The following is a 16,149-nucleotide window of genomic DNA, read 5'->3' on the forward strand; positions in this document are numbered from 1 at the left end:
GCAGGCACTGAGCCCCAACGAAAAGGGAGAGGGAGGAGGAACACAGCCTGTTTTGCCAAGTCTGTACTTGTGACTCAAAGAAGAGGTAAGCCCAGGTGGGGGGAAGTGACCCAGGAAGGCTTCCAGGCGGAGGCAACCTGCTCACAGAGTCACAGCTGCCCAGAGATTTGCAATGTTTTGGGTTTGGTGAATGCTGGCAGTGCTTGAAGTCAGTGGTGACAGACCAGGCATTTCCAGTCCCTGAGAGGACTCTGTCGCCCTGGAAACCATGTGGCATAGGGGACCCAATCTGTGCTCCTCCCCTCATGAGGGCCCACCATCCTGACATCTTATAGGGGCACCTGGGAGCCTGGGCCCTGTCCTCAATCAGATTCAGGACAGGTGACACCCCCACAAACACACACATACTCTCTCACACACACACTCACTCACACAGTCACATACACACACATACACACTCCTACACACTTACATTTATACATATGTTCTCACACATACACAGTCACACACACACATACTTAGCCACACACGCACACCTGATGAAACCCTTCCCACCTTTCTCCTCTGACACCCCTCTCCCCACCCACCCAGCCTGGGCCATCCCAAATCCACAGCCAGTTGGGAGTCCCACACCCACTCAGGCCACGAGACACACACACCCCGGGGCTCTGAGGCTTCAACACTGGGAGGCTGGTGACCCCTCCCCATCAGAGCTCCTTGTCCCTCTGAAGCTGTCCCCCCACAACCCCCTGGACCTCTCCAGGCTCCATGCTCTCCAGTCAAGCTGTGGGGCTGAGGCCCTGTGAGAGACCCAGCCAGAGTCTGGAGGGCCACGGTGTGCTGACAGCTGGGCCCGGCTGCCTCATTCGGAGACAGAGGCTGGGCTGCCCCAGCTGAGTCACTTGCGGGCCCAGGGCCAGCTCTGCAGATTCAGGGCGGTCACCACACGGGCGAGTGGGGGCCCTGTCAGAGCCCGGGGTGGGGGTGTCCTGGAGCTGTCCCCCCCCCATCAATTCCCAAGCCCTGCATCCAAATCCAGAAGATTCCAGCTTCTGAAGATGCTCAGACCAGACCATCCAAAGAGGCTCAGGGGACCGGGGTGTAGCTCACCCAGCAGAGTGCATGCCTTACTTTGTGCAAAGCCCCAGAATTAAACCTCAGTGTTGAAAACAGGACTAGAAAGCTGGATTAGGGAAGAGAGTAGCTCCCCAATATGGAGAAAGTGTATAAATACCATTACCTGCAAACCCCCAATTTTTCCCTTTTTAAAAAAGGGGGGCAGCTGGTGGCGTATCTGGCTGAGCGCATGTATTACAATGCTCAAGGACCTGGCTTCAAGCCCCTGGTCCCCACCTGCATGGGGAAAGCTTTACCTTACAACGGTCCTTGCGCTTTGTGCCACGTGTGCTTAACCCTCTGCGCTACTGCCTGACTCCCGGAAAACTTTACAAGTGGTGAAAGCAGGGCTGCAGGTATCTCTCTGTCTCTCTCCCTCTCTATCACCCCCTTCCCTCTTTATTTCTGCCTGTCACTATCCAATAAAGACTTTAAAAAATTGGGGGGGGGGTCAGGCAGTAGCTCTGGCCTATTATATATTTATGTTTATATTTTGTTTTTGAGAGATGCAGAGAGAGAGACAGAACAGCAGAGCCCTGCTCAGCTCTGGATTACAGTGGTGCTGGGAATTGAATTTGGGACTTTGGGGCCTCAGGCATAAGAGTCTGTTTACATAACCATTATGCTGTCTCCCCTGCCCTCCTGACTGACTCTGACTCACCCCACAGAGTCCATTAATTTCTTCAGCAAGTGTTTATTGAGCAATAAATGGTGATGTGCTGGGGCTGGCCAAGGCTGCTTTACCACATGTGGAGCTTCCCCCATCTTGCAGGTAGGGAGCGTGGGCTTGGACCCAGGTCCCTGCACATGGCAACCTGGCCCTTCATTCTGGTCCTGTTAACAGGTTGGCTCTGGAATGTGAGATGAGGGAACAGGAGAGCTTCAGGATTTTGGCCTGAAAAGTTGTCCCGAGGCATTAAGGTAGAGAAGGTTCCTGGACAGGATAAAGAACTCATCTTCTCTTTCTTTACTGTTGGAGTGATTTCTGGTTGAGCACAGCCATTAAGTTCACCCCTTTAAATGTTCTATTCCTGGCCACCTCATGAGAGCACATGCAGGGGGGAAGCCTCATGAGTGATGGAGCAGTGCTGTGCTGTCTCTCCTTCTCTCTCTCTGTCTCTCTTTCTCTCCACCCTTTATCTCTCACGCTCTATTTTTAAAAAAGCAACCCGGATGTGGCACAATGGATAAAGTGTTGGGTTCTCAGGCACAAGGTTTTAAATTCAATCCCTGGCAATGTATAAACCAGAATAATGCCTGGTTGTCTCTCTCATTAGTAAATAAATAAAATCTCATTAAAAAAATGAAAGGAAGGGGGAGCCAGGCGGTGGTGTACCTGGTTAAGCGCATATACTACAGTGCACAAGGGCTCAGGTTTGTAAAGTTTTCTTCTGGCCCCTTCTCGGCACCCCAACTCTAGGGTTGCACAGCACGGGTGCTACCGCTTTAAGGGCGGCGGGCGCCGGGCCGAGCTCTGATTGGTGGTTCATTCTAAGGGGTGAGGTCACCGGCAGCCAATGGCAGTGCAGCACCTCCCGCTGCACCTGCTCGGGGAGCCGCAGAGGAGGCGGTGGGAAGCTCGCAGGTAGGGCGCCCCCTCCCCCTATATCACAAACCAGGAGTGGGGGCGCCCCGTGTTTCCGCCCATGGCCCCCATCAGGGCTCCCCCTGCCCTTGTCCCCGCCCAGGAGGGACCCCTACCCCATGTCCCCACCCAGTGGGGACTCCTCCCCGCTTCTGGTGTTCCAGCCAGGGTGTCCCCGCCCAGGGTGGGGCGTTCCCCCCTCCCGACACCCCAAACCCGGGGAGCCTGCACCCTGGGCGCCCGGGGCTCCGGCCCTGCCCCTCCCCGTCTGGGCGAGGAGCTGAAGGACCCCGGGCGGAGCACAGGTGCGCCCCCACCCCCTCACCTCGCAGCCGGGTGGGGTGCACCCCCCCGCAGGGACGTGGGGCCTCCCTCCTTCCCGGGGCGTTCAGGCCTCTCCCCAGGGCCCGAGGGCGTAGGGCCGGGTGTAGGCTTGGGCCGTAGGGCCTTCCGGGTGCCGAGGGGCGGCAGGTCCCCGGGGATGGAGCAGCCCCCTCCTCAGCTCTTGCCAAACACCCATGACTCCAACCAGGGGCTTCACAGCTACAGGCCGGCTCTCAGACCCAGACAGACAGACCCACACCCAGGCCTCCCTCAGTGCCACGGGGGCTAGGGATTCGAACCTGGGTCATAGGCAAGGCAAAGCAGGTGCCTTCCCGGCTGAGCTATCTCCCCAGCCCATGGGCCGGAAGACCTGACTTCGTGGATCTGGCTGCTGGTTTCTGGCTGGGGGCTGAAGGTCCCCCGTTCTCATCACTTATTTCAAGACCTAAGCAAACACGTGGAGGCAGGGAAGCCACCAGTTGGGGGGGGCTGTACTGTACCCCAAAGGAGCCTTGAGGTCCACGTGGGTGCAGGATGTGTGGGCAGGGGGAGAAGGTGCAGGTTAAATGTGCCGGGAGACTAGGCCCACTGTATCAAAGCTAAAAATAAAGAAATAAAAATAAATAAATAAAGACTTGGGGGCTGGGTGGTGGCGCACCAAGTTGAGCGCTCACATTACAGTGTGCAACGACCCAGGTTCGGGCCCCTGGTCCCCACCTGCAGGGGGAAGCTTCACAGGCGGTGGAGGAGAACCGGAAGGGGAAAGATGGGGCGTCCTGTGAGCCTTGGGGTCGGGGTCCCCCCACCCACTGTGAGGGCAGCTCAGCTCGGGGTCACAGCTGTCCAGCCCCGGCCGGTTAGGTGCTGGGGAAATCCTGGCTGCAGTGAACCTGAATCAGCAGAGCCCCGATATTCTGCTAGTGCCCCCTCCCCGAGGAGCCCTGAGTCCCCGCGCTCGGGGTGGGGGGTGCGGGGTGCAGGGGGTCCCCCTCACTCGGTGTCCGCCGACCGCAGCCATGAGCCTGGTGGCCTGGCAGAGCGCCCCCCGCCCCGGCCCGGGCCCGGAGCCTGAGCCCTGCTGGCGGGTGCGGCCCCAGGCCCGCCGCTACCTGGAGCAGCTCCGCGCCCGCCTGGCGCCCGGCCCCGCAGGCCCCGCAGGCCCCGCCCCGGCCGACTACCTGGTGGAGGCGGCCGCCCACCTGCGCCTGGCGCTGGAACGCGACGCGGGCGAGGACTACGAGGCCGCCTTTAACCACTACCAGAACAGCGTGGACGTGCTGCTGCGCGGCGTGCACGGTGAGACCGGCGGGCTGTGGGCTGTCCGGCAGTCTGTCTGTCCATCCCCGGCTGGGCCCAGGCCCCTCTGCCTGCAGCGAGCAGAGTAAAAGAACCTGTTATATCTGTTGCTCGCTATGTATTCTCCCACCTTAAGTAGAGACTGATAACGTTTTCTTTCTTTCTTGGTTTTTGTTTCGTTTTGTTTTTCTTTTTATCAGAGCCCTGGTCTGCTCTGGCTCATAGCGGTGCTGGGGATTGAATTTACGACCTCAGAGCCTCAGGCAGGAGAGCCTTTTTCTGTATCACCATTATGCCATCGCCACAGCTACCACCCTTCTTCCTCCTCTCCCTCCTCCTCCTCTTCTTCCTTATTTATTCATTATTGATTTATTTTGCCACCCAGGCTCAGTGCCTGCTGAACAAATCCACTGCTTCCAGTGGCCACTTTCCCTCCCCCCTTCCTTTTTTTGATAAGACAGAGAGAAATTGAGAGAGAAGGGGAGAGACAGAGACGGAGAGAGACACCTGCAGCCCTGCTTCACTGCTCACGAGCTTCACGAAGCTTCCTTCCTGTGGGAAGGGACCAGGAACTTGGAACTCTGATCTTTGTGTAGGGTTCTCCTCATCGTTAAAAAAAACTTATTGGGAGCCGGGTAGTAGTGCAGCGGGTTAAGCGCACATGGTGCAAAGCGCAAGGATCGGCTAAGGATCCCGGTTCGAGGCAAGGCTCCCCACCTGCAGGGGAGTCCCTTCACAGGCAGTGAAGCAGGTCTGCAGGTGTCTTTCTCTCCCCCTCTCTGCCTCCCCCCCTCCATTTCTCTGTCCTATCTAACAACGACGACATCAATAACAACAGCAATAATAACTACAACAATTAAAAAAACAAGGGCAACAAAAGGGAATAAAATAAATATAATAAATATAATAAATTAAATTATTTAAGGTTTCACTATTATTATTATTATTTTATCACTGGATAGGACAGAGAGAAATTGAGAGGGGAGGGGAGAGAGAAAGACAGACACCTGCAGACCTGCTTCACTACTTGTGAAGCAACGCCCTGCAGGTGGGGAGCTGGGGGCTCGAGCCGGGATCCTTGCGCTGGTCCTTGCGCTTTGTACTGTGTGCACTTAACCCAGTGCACTACCACCTGGCTCCGGCTCCCAGGGAATGTTTTAGATGCTGAGACTCTGGTCTGAGCCCTGGGCTCTGGGAATGTGAGTTTGTGCCCCTGAAAAAACCCAGGAGACCTGGAGGGGAGGGGGGCATATTTGGGGCAGTGGGAGGAGGGCATTTCAGCCTGCAGGATGAGCAAATTCCTGGGCCTGCTGGAGACCCCTGGTGCCCTGTAGGCCAGGTCTCCTGCCCTCCTGCCCTGGGCGTGCGTCTGAGCAGTGGATTCCCTTGTCCTGGAATCTCCATCCCTCCTCTGGCCTCTTCCACCAACTGTGCTCACTGGAGTACTATTCACTCCAGGAATGGGGCCTGGAGATCCCTGCCCGGGGGCTTTCCCCGGTGCTACGGTGGCCCTCGAGGTGGTGGGTGCCAGCTGCCAGGTGCAGTAGGGTGGGGAACCAGAGCTCCCTTGAGGCTGTCTCCCACCTCGGGGCTCAGGAATACACGGTCCCCATTCCTTCCACAGTTGACCCCAACAAGGAGCGGTGTGAAGCCGTCAAGCTGAAAATATCCAAGTACCTGCGGCGGGCTGAGGAGATCTTCACCTACCACCTGGACGAGGGCTCCGGCACAGTGAGGGCCTAGCCCAGGGATGTGGGGGGGGAGGGCGAGGCCAAACCCCACACCTCCTGGGGGCAGGCACCTGGCAGGCACCTCTCACCTTCCTTTCAGACTCTCTGAAGCATTTCTGTCCAGGCTCACACCTGCAGAGTACAGGCGCACACACACACACACACACACACACACACATCTGTTTGTGTGGAAGGGACACACTGTCGACACCAATATCCCCGTGTGTGTGAACACGCACAGCTCTGCACACACTGCTACGTGAACACACACACACACACTTGCACACGTGCCCCCTGTTTCCTCACCAGCAGGCGCTCAGAGTTTATGTCACTCCCAGGCCCCATGCTCGTGGCTTCCTGGGACCACTGAGCTGCTCCCCCCACAGGGCCTCAGCAGCCTACGGCTCCGGCCCATCCGCACACTGAGCTCGGCCCTGGAGCAGCTGAGGAGCTGCCGAGTGATCGGGGTCCTTGGGAAGGTGAGTATAGGAGGGCCAGGTGGGAGGGAGGTCCCAGGTGGTAGGCGTGTATCTGAGTCCCAGCACAGCAGCAGGCCCCTCTGCTCTGCCCTGCAGCCCCACCTGCCAGGCGGGCACCCAGGAGAGCTGTGCTGGGATTAGGGCACACCCTCCCTCAGGCACACCATGCCTGCTTGCGCCCATGTCCTGCGCCCACAGGCCCCCTGTACCCCGGCATCCCTGGCTGCAGTTTCCCACTGAGCATGTCCAAAGCTTCCATGGGGGGAGGTGCAGAGGTAGCCCTGCACGGCACTCAGACACCCAGCTTCCAGCACTGAGCTGACTGGAGATGACTGACACCTCATTTGCTACAGGAGCAGTGGGGTGGGGCAACACTGAGTCAGCTGCGTTGCTCTGGTTTCCGGCTGATGTTGGCGCTCACGGCCCGGGGCTGGAAGGGGGAGGCGCAGGACAGGGCTCCCCAAAGTGCTCACCCTGGACTTGCGTGCGCAAAGCCTCCTCTGATGGGCTGTGTTCTGGGTCCTCTGCTTATGGAAGGTAGGGATGAAAGCCCAAGTCCTCTGCTTCCTCCTCCTCCTTCTCCTCCTCCTCCTTCTCCTCTTCCTCCTTCTCTTTCTCCTTCTCTTCCTCCTCCTTTTCCTTTTCCTCCTCTTCTTCTTTCTTCTCCTCCTCATTTTATTTATTTATTTTTGACACCACGGTTATCCCTGAGACTAATGTCAACACTACAAATCCATTTTCCCGTTTCATTTGATAGGACAGAGAGAAATTGAAAGGAGAGGGGGGATAGATACCTAGATAGATAGATATACAGATGAACAGACAGAGAGACCTACAGACCTATTCACTGTTCATGAAGTTTCTTCCCTGCAGGTGGGGACCAGGGTCTTGAACCTGGGTCCTTGGGCATGGTGATGTGTGTACTTGACTGGATGTGCCACTGCCAGACCCCTAGCCCAGCTCTCCTGACCTTGGCTGACACTTCTTTCACTCCAGCTGAGATCCTGTCCCCTTGCTGTGCGTCCTCATGCCACGAACGCCAACTTCCCCATCTGGAGAGGGGCCAGGTCCCTGCACTGCTCCGCCCTGGTTTATGGTGATACAGGAATTGGACTTGAGTCTCTTTGCATAGCCATTATGCTATCTCCCTACCCCTTTTGAAAGAACAAGTTTACGTGCTTCTCCAAAGCATTAGCTGTTCCCTTGTCCCAAGGACCCTAGGCTTATCATTATTATATTTTCAAAAAGATTTAGTTCCTTACCTGTGGGAGAGAGTTTCCCTTACAACAGAGAGAAACCGGAGCCCGGCCCCAGAGCCTGCTGTTCAGGGACTTGAAACGGGAGCCTCAGCCTGCAAGCCTGGCACTGCTGGTTAAGTCATTTCTCCAACCTTTCTGGGGCTCACAAAAAAAAAAAAAAAAAAAAACGGAAAATCTTTCCTTTTTTTTTTTATCAGTGATTTCATATTGATTTGCAAAATTGTGAGATAACAGGTTTATCATTCCACACCTTTCCCACCATCAGTTCTGTGTCCCTATTTGGCTTTGCAGTCACATCAGTTGGTCGCAAGGGTAATGTCAAGACAGCTCACCTGGACAGTGCACTGCGTTGCCGTGTGCCTGACCTGGGTTCAAGCCCGGCCCCCACTGCATTGGGGGAAACTTCAGAGTTGTGGTTCTCTGTCTCTCTGTCTCTCTCTGCCTCCAGGGTTATCACTGGGGCTCTGTGCAGGTACTACAAATCCAGTGTTCCTGGTGGCCATTTTCCCCATTTTATTGGATTAGGACAGAGAGAAATTGAGAGAGGAGGGGGAGATGGAAAGGGAGAGAGAGGGGAGTCGGGCTGTAGTTCAGCGGGCTAAGCGCAGGTGGCGCAAAGCACAAGGACTGGCATAAGGATCCCGGTTCGAACCCCGGCTCCCCACCTGCAGGGGAGTCGCTTCACAGGCGGTGAAGCAGGTCTGCAGGTATCTATCTTTCTCTCTTCCTCTCTGTCTTCCCCTCCCTCTCTCCATTTCTCTCTGTCCTATCCAACAACGACAACAACAATAATAACTACAACAATAAAACAACAAGGGCAACAAAAGGGAATAAAAAAATAAATTTTAAAAAAAGATTTAAAAAAAAAGGGAGAAAGACACCCTCGGACTTGCTTGTGACGCTTCCTCTGTGCAGGTGGGGAGCCAGGGGCTCGAACCGAGATCCTTGTGAGGGTCCTTGTGCTTAGTACTATGTGTGCTTAACTGGGTGCACCAACGCCCAACCCTTCCCCCCATACAGTTTAAAAATGAATATATAAAACAGGAACTGTCTCCTGGGCCCAGTCTCCCTGATTCCCACCTTCCCTGCTGGACTTTCGATTTGACTCTGCAAGGCCTGAGCCCTCGCCCAGGGCTGGTGATGGGAAACCCCGCTTGGCAAGGGGCAGTGGGGAATTATCCGGGTGTCTGCACTTGTGGGAAACGAGTCTCCCAGATGACCCACATTTTCTCCTTGCTTGTCCAAGCCTTGCGCAAGTGTGGTCCTGGCTGCAGGCCGGCTGTGTGCAGTGCGCCCTCTGGTGGCCTCAAGGGCGCTTGCAGGAGGTGCCTGCAGGCCGGCTGTGTGCAGAGCGCCCTCTGGTGGCCTCAAGGGAGCTTGCAGGGGGTGCCTGCAGGCCGGCTGTGTGCAGAGCGCCCTCTAGTGGCCTCAAGGGCGCTTGTGGGAGGTGCCTGCAGGCCAGCGTGGACAGAGCGCCCTCTGGTGGCTTCAGGGGCGCCTGCAGGAGGAGGCCTGGTGGGGAAGCCCAGGCCCCGGCTTGGTGAGCTGCACCCGGCGGTGTGTCGGCGGTGTGTCGGCGGTGTGCCCACCATCACAGCTGAGTCCAGGCTCCGCGCTGGCCCCAGCACCCCTCCGCAGGAGCCCCCACAGCCTTTCTAAACTCCAGTGCCCTCCGCAGTAGGACAGGTCAGTGCACAGTGTCACTTCAGCGAGAATGGTTTGCCAGCCACTCGGGTGTGGCTGGAATAAAAGACTGAAATAGGGAGTCGGGCTGTAGCGCAGCGGGTTAAGCGCAGGTGGCGCAAAGCACAAGGACCCGAGAAAGGATCCCGGTTCGAGCCCCCGGCTCCCCACCTGCAAGGGAGTCGCTTCACAGGCGGTGAAGCAGGTCTGCAGGTATCTGTCTTTTCTCTCCCCCTCTCTGTCTTCCCCTCCTCTCTCCATTTCTCTCTGTCCTATCCAACAACAATAATACTAACAACAAATAATAACAAGGGCAACAAAAGGAAAAAAAACGGCCTCCAGGAGCAGTGGATTCATAGTGCAGATGAGCCCCAGTAATAACCCTGGAGGCAAAAAAAAAATTCACAATTGCCAAGTGGTGGCCTGTTGAGTGCACATGTCACCATGCACAAGGCCCTGGGTTCAAGTCCCTGGCCCCCACCTGCAGCAGGGAAGCTTCAGGAGTGTTGGAGCAGTGCTGTAGGTGTCTCTCTCTCTCTCCCCTTCCCTACTCATCTCTGTCTCTATCAGAAATAAAAGATTTAATATTATATATAACAAAATAATATATGCATGTTACATATAATTCATATATGATATGCAACACATGCATTTTGTATATAAGTTTATTCATAGATGTTATTAATTTAATAATTTTATATATTATGTGTTGTTTCTATTATTATATTTATATAAAAGATATAACAGCATATATCAGCCATAACTTATGTGTAGAGAAATACTCTAGTGATGAAGGAAGGCGTGTCTGCCCTAGACTGGCAGTGATGGCCATGTGTGTGCTGTGGGTGTGAGAGGCCAACCGCCTCTGAGCATCGATAGTGAGCCCAGGGGCTGTTCTCATGGCTCCCCCAGCCCTGTCACAGGGAGACGCCTGGGAGCAAAAGCTGGACCAGGGAGAGCGGACCCTCACCTGCACCTCTGGGCCTCACAGGTGCAGCTGGTCCGGGACCCAGACAGCGGAGGGACCTTCGTGGTGAAGGCAGGTGCACCCACTTCCTGCCCCCCACCTCCCTGCAGAGCCCTGAAACCCCACAGTTGCCTGTGTGTCCTGCACATACCCAGATGGACAGATAGCCGCACACGTGCATCTGATCCTGGAGGGCGGAGGCCTGCTCTCCCTGGTGGGAGTAGGGGTGCTGGGGGTGGCTGCTCCTCAGCCTAGGCCCCCCCACCTCGGCTGAGCGTCTCCCCACCCCAGAGCCTCCCGCGGAGCCCTGAGGCCAGCCGAGAGCGCCTGACCATCATCCCCCGCGGTGTCCCCTACATGACCAAGCTGCTGCGCTACTTCGTGAGTGAGGACTCCATCTTCCTGCACCTGGAGCACGTGCCAGGTGGGATGCCAGCCCGCCCTGGGTCCTGGGCACCAGCCCCTCCCCCCGGGGCCCTGGGTGCCATCCTCCCCCCATAGGCCTCAGGGGACAGGAACCGGCTCCTGCGACTCCGGGCTCTCCTGTCCCAGTGAGGTCGCCAGCCTCACTCGCTCCTTTGTGAAAAGAAATGGCCTGTCCGCCACGTGCTGGGCTTGAGCAAGGCCACCCCAGACCGCGGGCTCACAGTGACCGCGTGTCCGAGTGAAGTGCCTGTGTTGGGTTGGATCCTTTGGGTGAATCGGGTCAAGGAGGGAACCTTCCAGAAGGAGGGAGGAGGGAGAGGCGGCAGAGGGTCCTGCCCAAGAGGAGGGGACCTTCCGGAAGGAGGGACATTGGGGTCCTGTCCAGGGCAGCCACCCACTGCCCATCCTCCTGTCCATCCTCCCCCTGCCCGTCATCTGTCTGTCCTCCTCTGCCCCCCTGTCTGTCCTCTGTCCGTCCACCAAGGAGGCCCGCTCTGGTCCCGCCTGTGCCCCCCACGCCCTGGGCTCAGACGTCACCTGGAGGAGCTGAAGGCCCCTCAGCGCCCAGCCGCCCCGTTGACTCCCCGGCCCCCCGCCTGGCCCGGCCTGGCCCCCAGGGGCCCCCCCGCAGCCCCCCGCCCCTCCTGGGGTCCACCGTGGGTGCGGGCGGGCGCAGGCCGGGTGCTGGGGGCTCGGGCGCCGGCGGAGGAGCAGGTGCGGTTGTGGGCGGCCCAGGTGCTGCTGGCCCTGGCGGGGCTGCACGAGCAGGGGCTGCTGTGCCGGGACCTGAACCCGCGGAACCTGCTGCTGGACCAGGCCGGTAGGTGGGGGTGGCTGCGTGCAGGGTGCAGGTGGCGGCGGGGGGGCTGGGTCGGCTCTCCAGAGGGCCCCTGCGGAGGGGAGGGGCGGGAGGGGAGGGGACATTCTAGGAGGCGACCACCCTGCTCTCCCCACGGATGAAGGCCAGCTCCGGCTCACCTTCTTCAGCCAGTGGGCAGAGGTGGAACCGCAGTGCTGCCGGGAGGCTGCCGACAAGCTCTACTGTGCCCCAGGCAAGTGGGGGCTGGGACCCGGCCTGTGTGGGTCAGCCTGGGAGTGAGGTGGGGTCCTGGTGGGGGGGTCCCGGGTGAGAGGGAGGCGGGGTCCCAGGTGGCGCAGGTGCGGCCAGGTGAGGCTGGTCCCCGTCCCCAGAGGTTGGCGGCATCACGGAGCTGACGGAGGCCTGTGACTGGTGGAGCTTTGGGTCTCTGCTGTATGAGCTGCTGACCGGAACGGTGAGGCCCCAGGGGGAGGCGCGGCCATCGCTCACTGCTTGAGTGTGAGTGCTGTGGGCTGGGATCGGTCCACCCAGCCAGTGTCGGGGGCTCATCGCTGACTGATGTCCATTGCCAACTCCAACCCGCCCCACCCAGAGGGACACGGGGAGCCCCCCAACTCGGGCTGATTAGCACAGGCAGGAGGGACAGAGGCCTTAGGACCCCGAGCCCAGCCAGGATGGTCAGCGGGAGGCCTGGGCCCCGGTGTGGACACAGGCGGACTCTGACACTGACCTTCCCCAGAAGTCCACTGGCCTCGCCTGCCGGGATGTCACGCTCAGACTGTGACTAGGGCGTCCTCGGCCCACACAGCTGCCCTTCCAGCCCCTCTCAGCCCAGAGCCTAAGTGCCCTTCTATCACTTAAATAAAGTTTATTTATTTCATTTCATTTTTTTCCTCCAGGGTTATCGCTGGGGCTCGGTGCCTTCACTATGAATCCACTGCTCCTGGAGGCCGTGTTTTCTATTTTATTGCCCTTGTTATTTATCAGTGTTATTGCTGTTGTTGTTGGATAGGACAGAGAGAAATGGAGAGAAGAGGGGGAAACAGAGACGTCGAGAGAAAGATAGTCACCTACAGACCTGCTTTACCGCCTGTGAAGCAACTCTCCTGCAGGTGGAGAGCCGAGGGCACGAACCGGGACCCTTAATGCCGGTCCTTGCGCTTTGCACCATGTGCTCTTAACCCGCTGCTAATGCCCGACTCCTCCCAACACTTTTTAAAGAGACAAAGGCAGGGAGCCAGGTGGTGGCACACCAGGTTAAGTGCACATAGTACAAAGTGCAAGGACCAACTCAAGGATGTGGGTTCAAGCCCCCCCTTCCCCACCTGCAAGGAAGCAGGTCTGTGGGTGTCTCTCTGTCTCTCTCTTCTGTTTCATCCTTCCCTATTTCTCTCTGTCATATCCAATAAAATGAAAGAAAAAAAAAAAAGGCCAGCAGGAGCAGTGGATTCATAGTGCTGGTACCAAGCCTCAAGGATAACCCTGAAGGCAAAAAACAAACAAAAACCATAAAGGCAGAGAGAGAGAGAGAGAGAGAGAGAGAGAGAGAGAGGGAGCCCACAGCACCAAAGCATCCTTCCATGTGCTGGGGGCTGGACTGGAACCCGAGTCTCACACATGCCGTGTGGTGCACTGCCCAGAGCTCGGTGCTGCTCTTCCTCTTTACCCTCTTGCTCTTGGGGGCTGTTCTCTACCCACTGTCCCCCCCAGCTCAGCACTGCCCCGCTGGCAGGGCAGGCACAGGAAGGGGCAGCAGTGGGCTTGATGCAGACTGGAGTCCAGGGGGTGGGTCCATCCCGGACGCCTGGCCCAAGCCCCTGGGAGCCCGGATGTGGTCCCCCCACCAGGAGGTTCTCTCTCAAGGAGCTTTCCCCTCAACAGCCAGGACTGCCCCCTCTTGGCCCCTCTGCTGCCCTTGGCATCCCCACAGGGCCTCTGTTTCCCAGAGCATCCTCCTCCAGCTTGGTGCCTGCAGCCCTGCTGTGAGGAGAGACCGCGATCTTCCCCAAGAGCTGGGAGGCTCTCTGAGAGGCATCTGTCCTGCCAGCTGGTGGGGGGGGGGGGGCAGGCGGGAGATTCCCCACAGGCCTGGAGGCTGAGGACCCAGCTTCCTCCCTGAGCTCAGTGGGTGAGCTGGGGTAGGGTGGGTGCGTGCTGGTATCCATCTGTCTGGGGTGCCCTCCCAGCCACTTCCCTGACCCCCAGGCCCTGGCCCAGAGCCACCCCTCGGGGATCCAGCCCCACACCCAGCTCCAGCTGCCCAACTGGCTCAGCGGGCCCGCGGCCTCCCTGCTGACTGAGGTGAGTTGCCACAGGAGTCATCAAGGGAGGGGGACGGCCTGGGGGAACACTAGGTGTGGACGGCCTTGGGGCACTGGGGGTGCATGGCCTCTGGGGGTCATCCCAGGCTGAGGGCATCACCCCATGGCCCCTGAGAGCTGCCCCGCCCCTGTCCCGCTCCCCCAGCTGCTGCAGTTTGACCCTGCCCGGCGCCTGGGCGTGGAGAGCCTGCGGTCACATCCCTTCTTCAGCAGCGTCCAGTGGAGTCAGCTGCTGCAAGCGGGGGGCTCTCCTGGGAGCTGAGGACCCCAGGCAACAGACGCCGGCCTCCGGGCACCCTGAAGGGCCTGGGCCACAGGAGGGACTGAGCGCCGCCTACCTGCCTGCCCTCCTCTCCTCCGGCCTGGCGCCCTGGGCAGTTCAGCTCTCGGCCTGGTCACTCAGCTCGGGGTGCCTGCCCCGGGGCCCACAGCTCTTCCATGAGGGGCCGGGTGGGCGGGGACAGGCGAGATGTCTGTGGTGGCCTAGGGTGAGGGAGGGGACACTTCCCTTGTGACCCTGGTCCCAACAGTGTGACTTCAGATGGTGGAGAACAAATGGAGAGGAAATGAAAATGCGGTGGGGTGGGGATGCAGGGCTCTGATGCCGACAGAATGAGGCGCCCACGGGGGGGAAGGGGGCTGAGAGCACAGTCCAAGCTGAAGACCCTAAGGTGTATGTACCCTAACCCACCCACCGGCCGTTTGCGCTGTCCTGAAAAGCCACCTAACTCACTGCCCGTGTGCCCCCATCTGGGGTGAGAGGCCACTAATGGGGGTGACTGCTCCTTTTTTAGCCAGAGTGAGACGTTGCTGGTCCCTGAAGAGCTGGGGGCAAGCTGTCCATGGCCTGGGGACCGCCCTGTCCCCCACGTGCTGGGTGTAGCTGGAGCCCCGGACTGGCCCCCATTCCTTCCTGTCCAGGTGCACCACTAGATGGCAGTGTGACCCCGCTTCACAGGACACAGGATTGACCCTGGCGGGTCCTGCCTTGTGCTGGGGCTCACCCAGAGAGCCACCCCAATAAACCCTACTGCTGCCTACGGTACACTGGGCTCATCCTTGCAGCGACACTGTCCTTGTCGAGGGGGACACGGGGGGGAGCGAGGAGTCTGTGGGGAAGCAGGGCCCGGGCTTGTTAAACAGAAAGGGGAGGGAGGGATGCCCACCCCTCATTCTGGTAGGCGGGTGTGTTCCGCCCACTGCAGCCTAAGCCAGGCTGCCCGGGGCCACTTTTAACCACGGGAACCTCTGGGCCTACCCGCAGTCAACACCACACAGCTGGCACTTGCTGACAGACACCAGCAGCCCTGTTCCACTGCTCACAAAGCCTCCCCCTGCAGGTGGGGGCTGGGGGCCCAAACACAGTTGAGTGACCCCTGCACTGCACAGGGTGCCACCACGCAGCCTTTTGAGCCCGGGTCTTGAACACTGACACCAGCTGTGGGCTTGGTCTTCCTTCTGATAAAATGAGACTACCATCTTTTGTAGGTTTACTAGAGAGACTGAAGCTTCAAGAACTGTGTCTTCGGGTCTCAATTTTTTTTTTAATTTTTTATTTTCCCTTTTGTTGTCCTTGTATTTTATCGTTCTTACTGATGTCGTCATTGTTGGATATGAGAAATGGAGAGAGGAGGGGAAGACAGAGGGGGAGAGACAGACACCTGCAGACCTGCCTCACCGCCTGTTAAATGACTCCCCTGCAGGTGGGGAGCCGGGGGCTCAAACTGGGATCCTTATGCCGGTTGTTGCACTTTGTGCCACCTGTGCTTAACCTGCTTCATTACCACCCGACTCCCCTCAGGTCTCAATTTTTTTTTTTAACATTTATTCCCTTTTGTTGTCCTTGTTTTATTGTTATAGTTATTGATATCATCATTGTTGGGATAGGACAGAGAAATGGAGAGAGGAGTAAAGACAGATAGGGGGAGAGAAAGACAGACACCTGCAGACCTGCTTCACTGCCTGTGAAGCGACTCCCCTACAGGTAGGGAGCCTGGGGCTCGAACTGGGATCCTTACGCCGGTTGTTGTGCTTTGCGCCAGCAGCACTTTACCTGCTGCGCTACCTCAGGTCTTAATTCTAAAATCCTTCTACTTATCTGATGAGATCAGAGCACCCAGAATATGTGGTTTTGGCCTGGGCT

General features: G+C 58.1%; 1 protein-coding gene across 2 annotated transcripts; it reads left to right on the top strand.

The window, feature by feature from the left end:
* The first annotated feature begins 3,053 nt into the window (after nucleotides 1-3,053).
* Nucleotides 3,054-15,051, top strand: RPS6KL1 (ribosomal protein S6 kinase like 1). 2 transcript variants are annotated; one of them, XM_060181276.1, is made up of 9 exons: nucleotides 3,054-4,321; nucleotides 5,946-6,052; nucleotides 6,438-6,530; nucleotides 10,464-10,511; nucleotides 10,731-10,863; nucleotides 11,828-11,917; nucleotides 12,057-12,139; nucleotides 13,891-13,986; nucleotides 14,152-15,051. In XM_060181276.1, exons 1-9 carry the CDS (start codon nucleotides 4,042-4,044, stop codon nucleotides 14,266-14,268), a joined length of 1,047 nt encoding a protein of 348 aa, XP_060037259.1. In that variant the 5' UTR covers nucleotides 3,054-4,041; the 3' UTR covers nucleotides 14,269-15,051. The 2 variants fall into 2 exon arrangements, with proteins under 2 accessions (XP_060037259.1, XP_060037258.1); XM_060181275.1 differs by lacking the exons at nucleotides 12,057-12,139; nucleotides 13,891-13,986; nucleotides 14,152-15,051 and adding an exon at nucleotides 11,350-11,685 and having other exon boundaries at nucleotides 11,828-11,979.
* The last annotated feature ends 1,098 nt before the right edge of the window (nucleotides 15,052-16,149 follow it).

Source organism: Erinaceus europaeus, chromosome 22 (assembly GCF_950295315.1).
Source record: "Erinaceus europaeus chromosome 22, mEriEur2.1, whole genome shotgun sequence".
In the NCBI taxonomy this organism is placed as follows: domain Eukaryota; kingdom Metazoa; phylum Chordata; class Mammalia; order Eulipotyphla; family Erinaceidae; genus Erinaceus; species Erinaceus europaeus.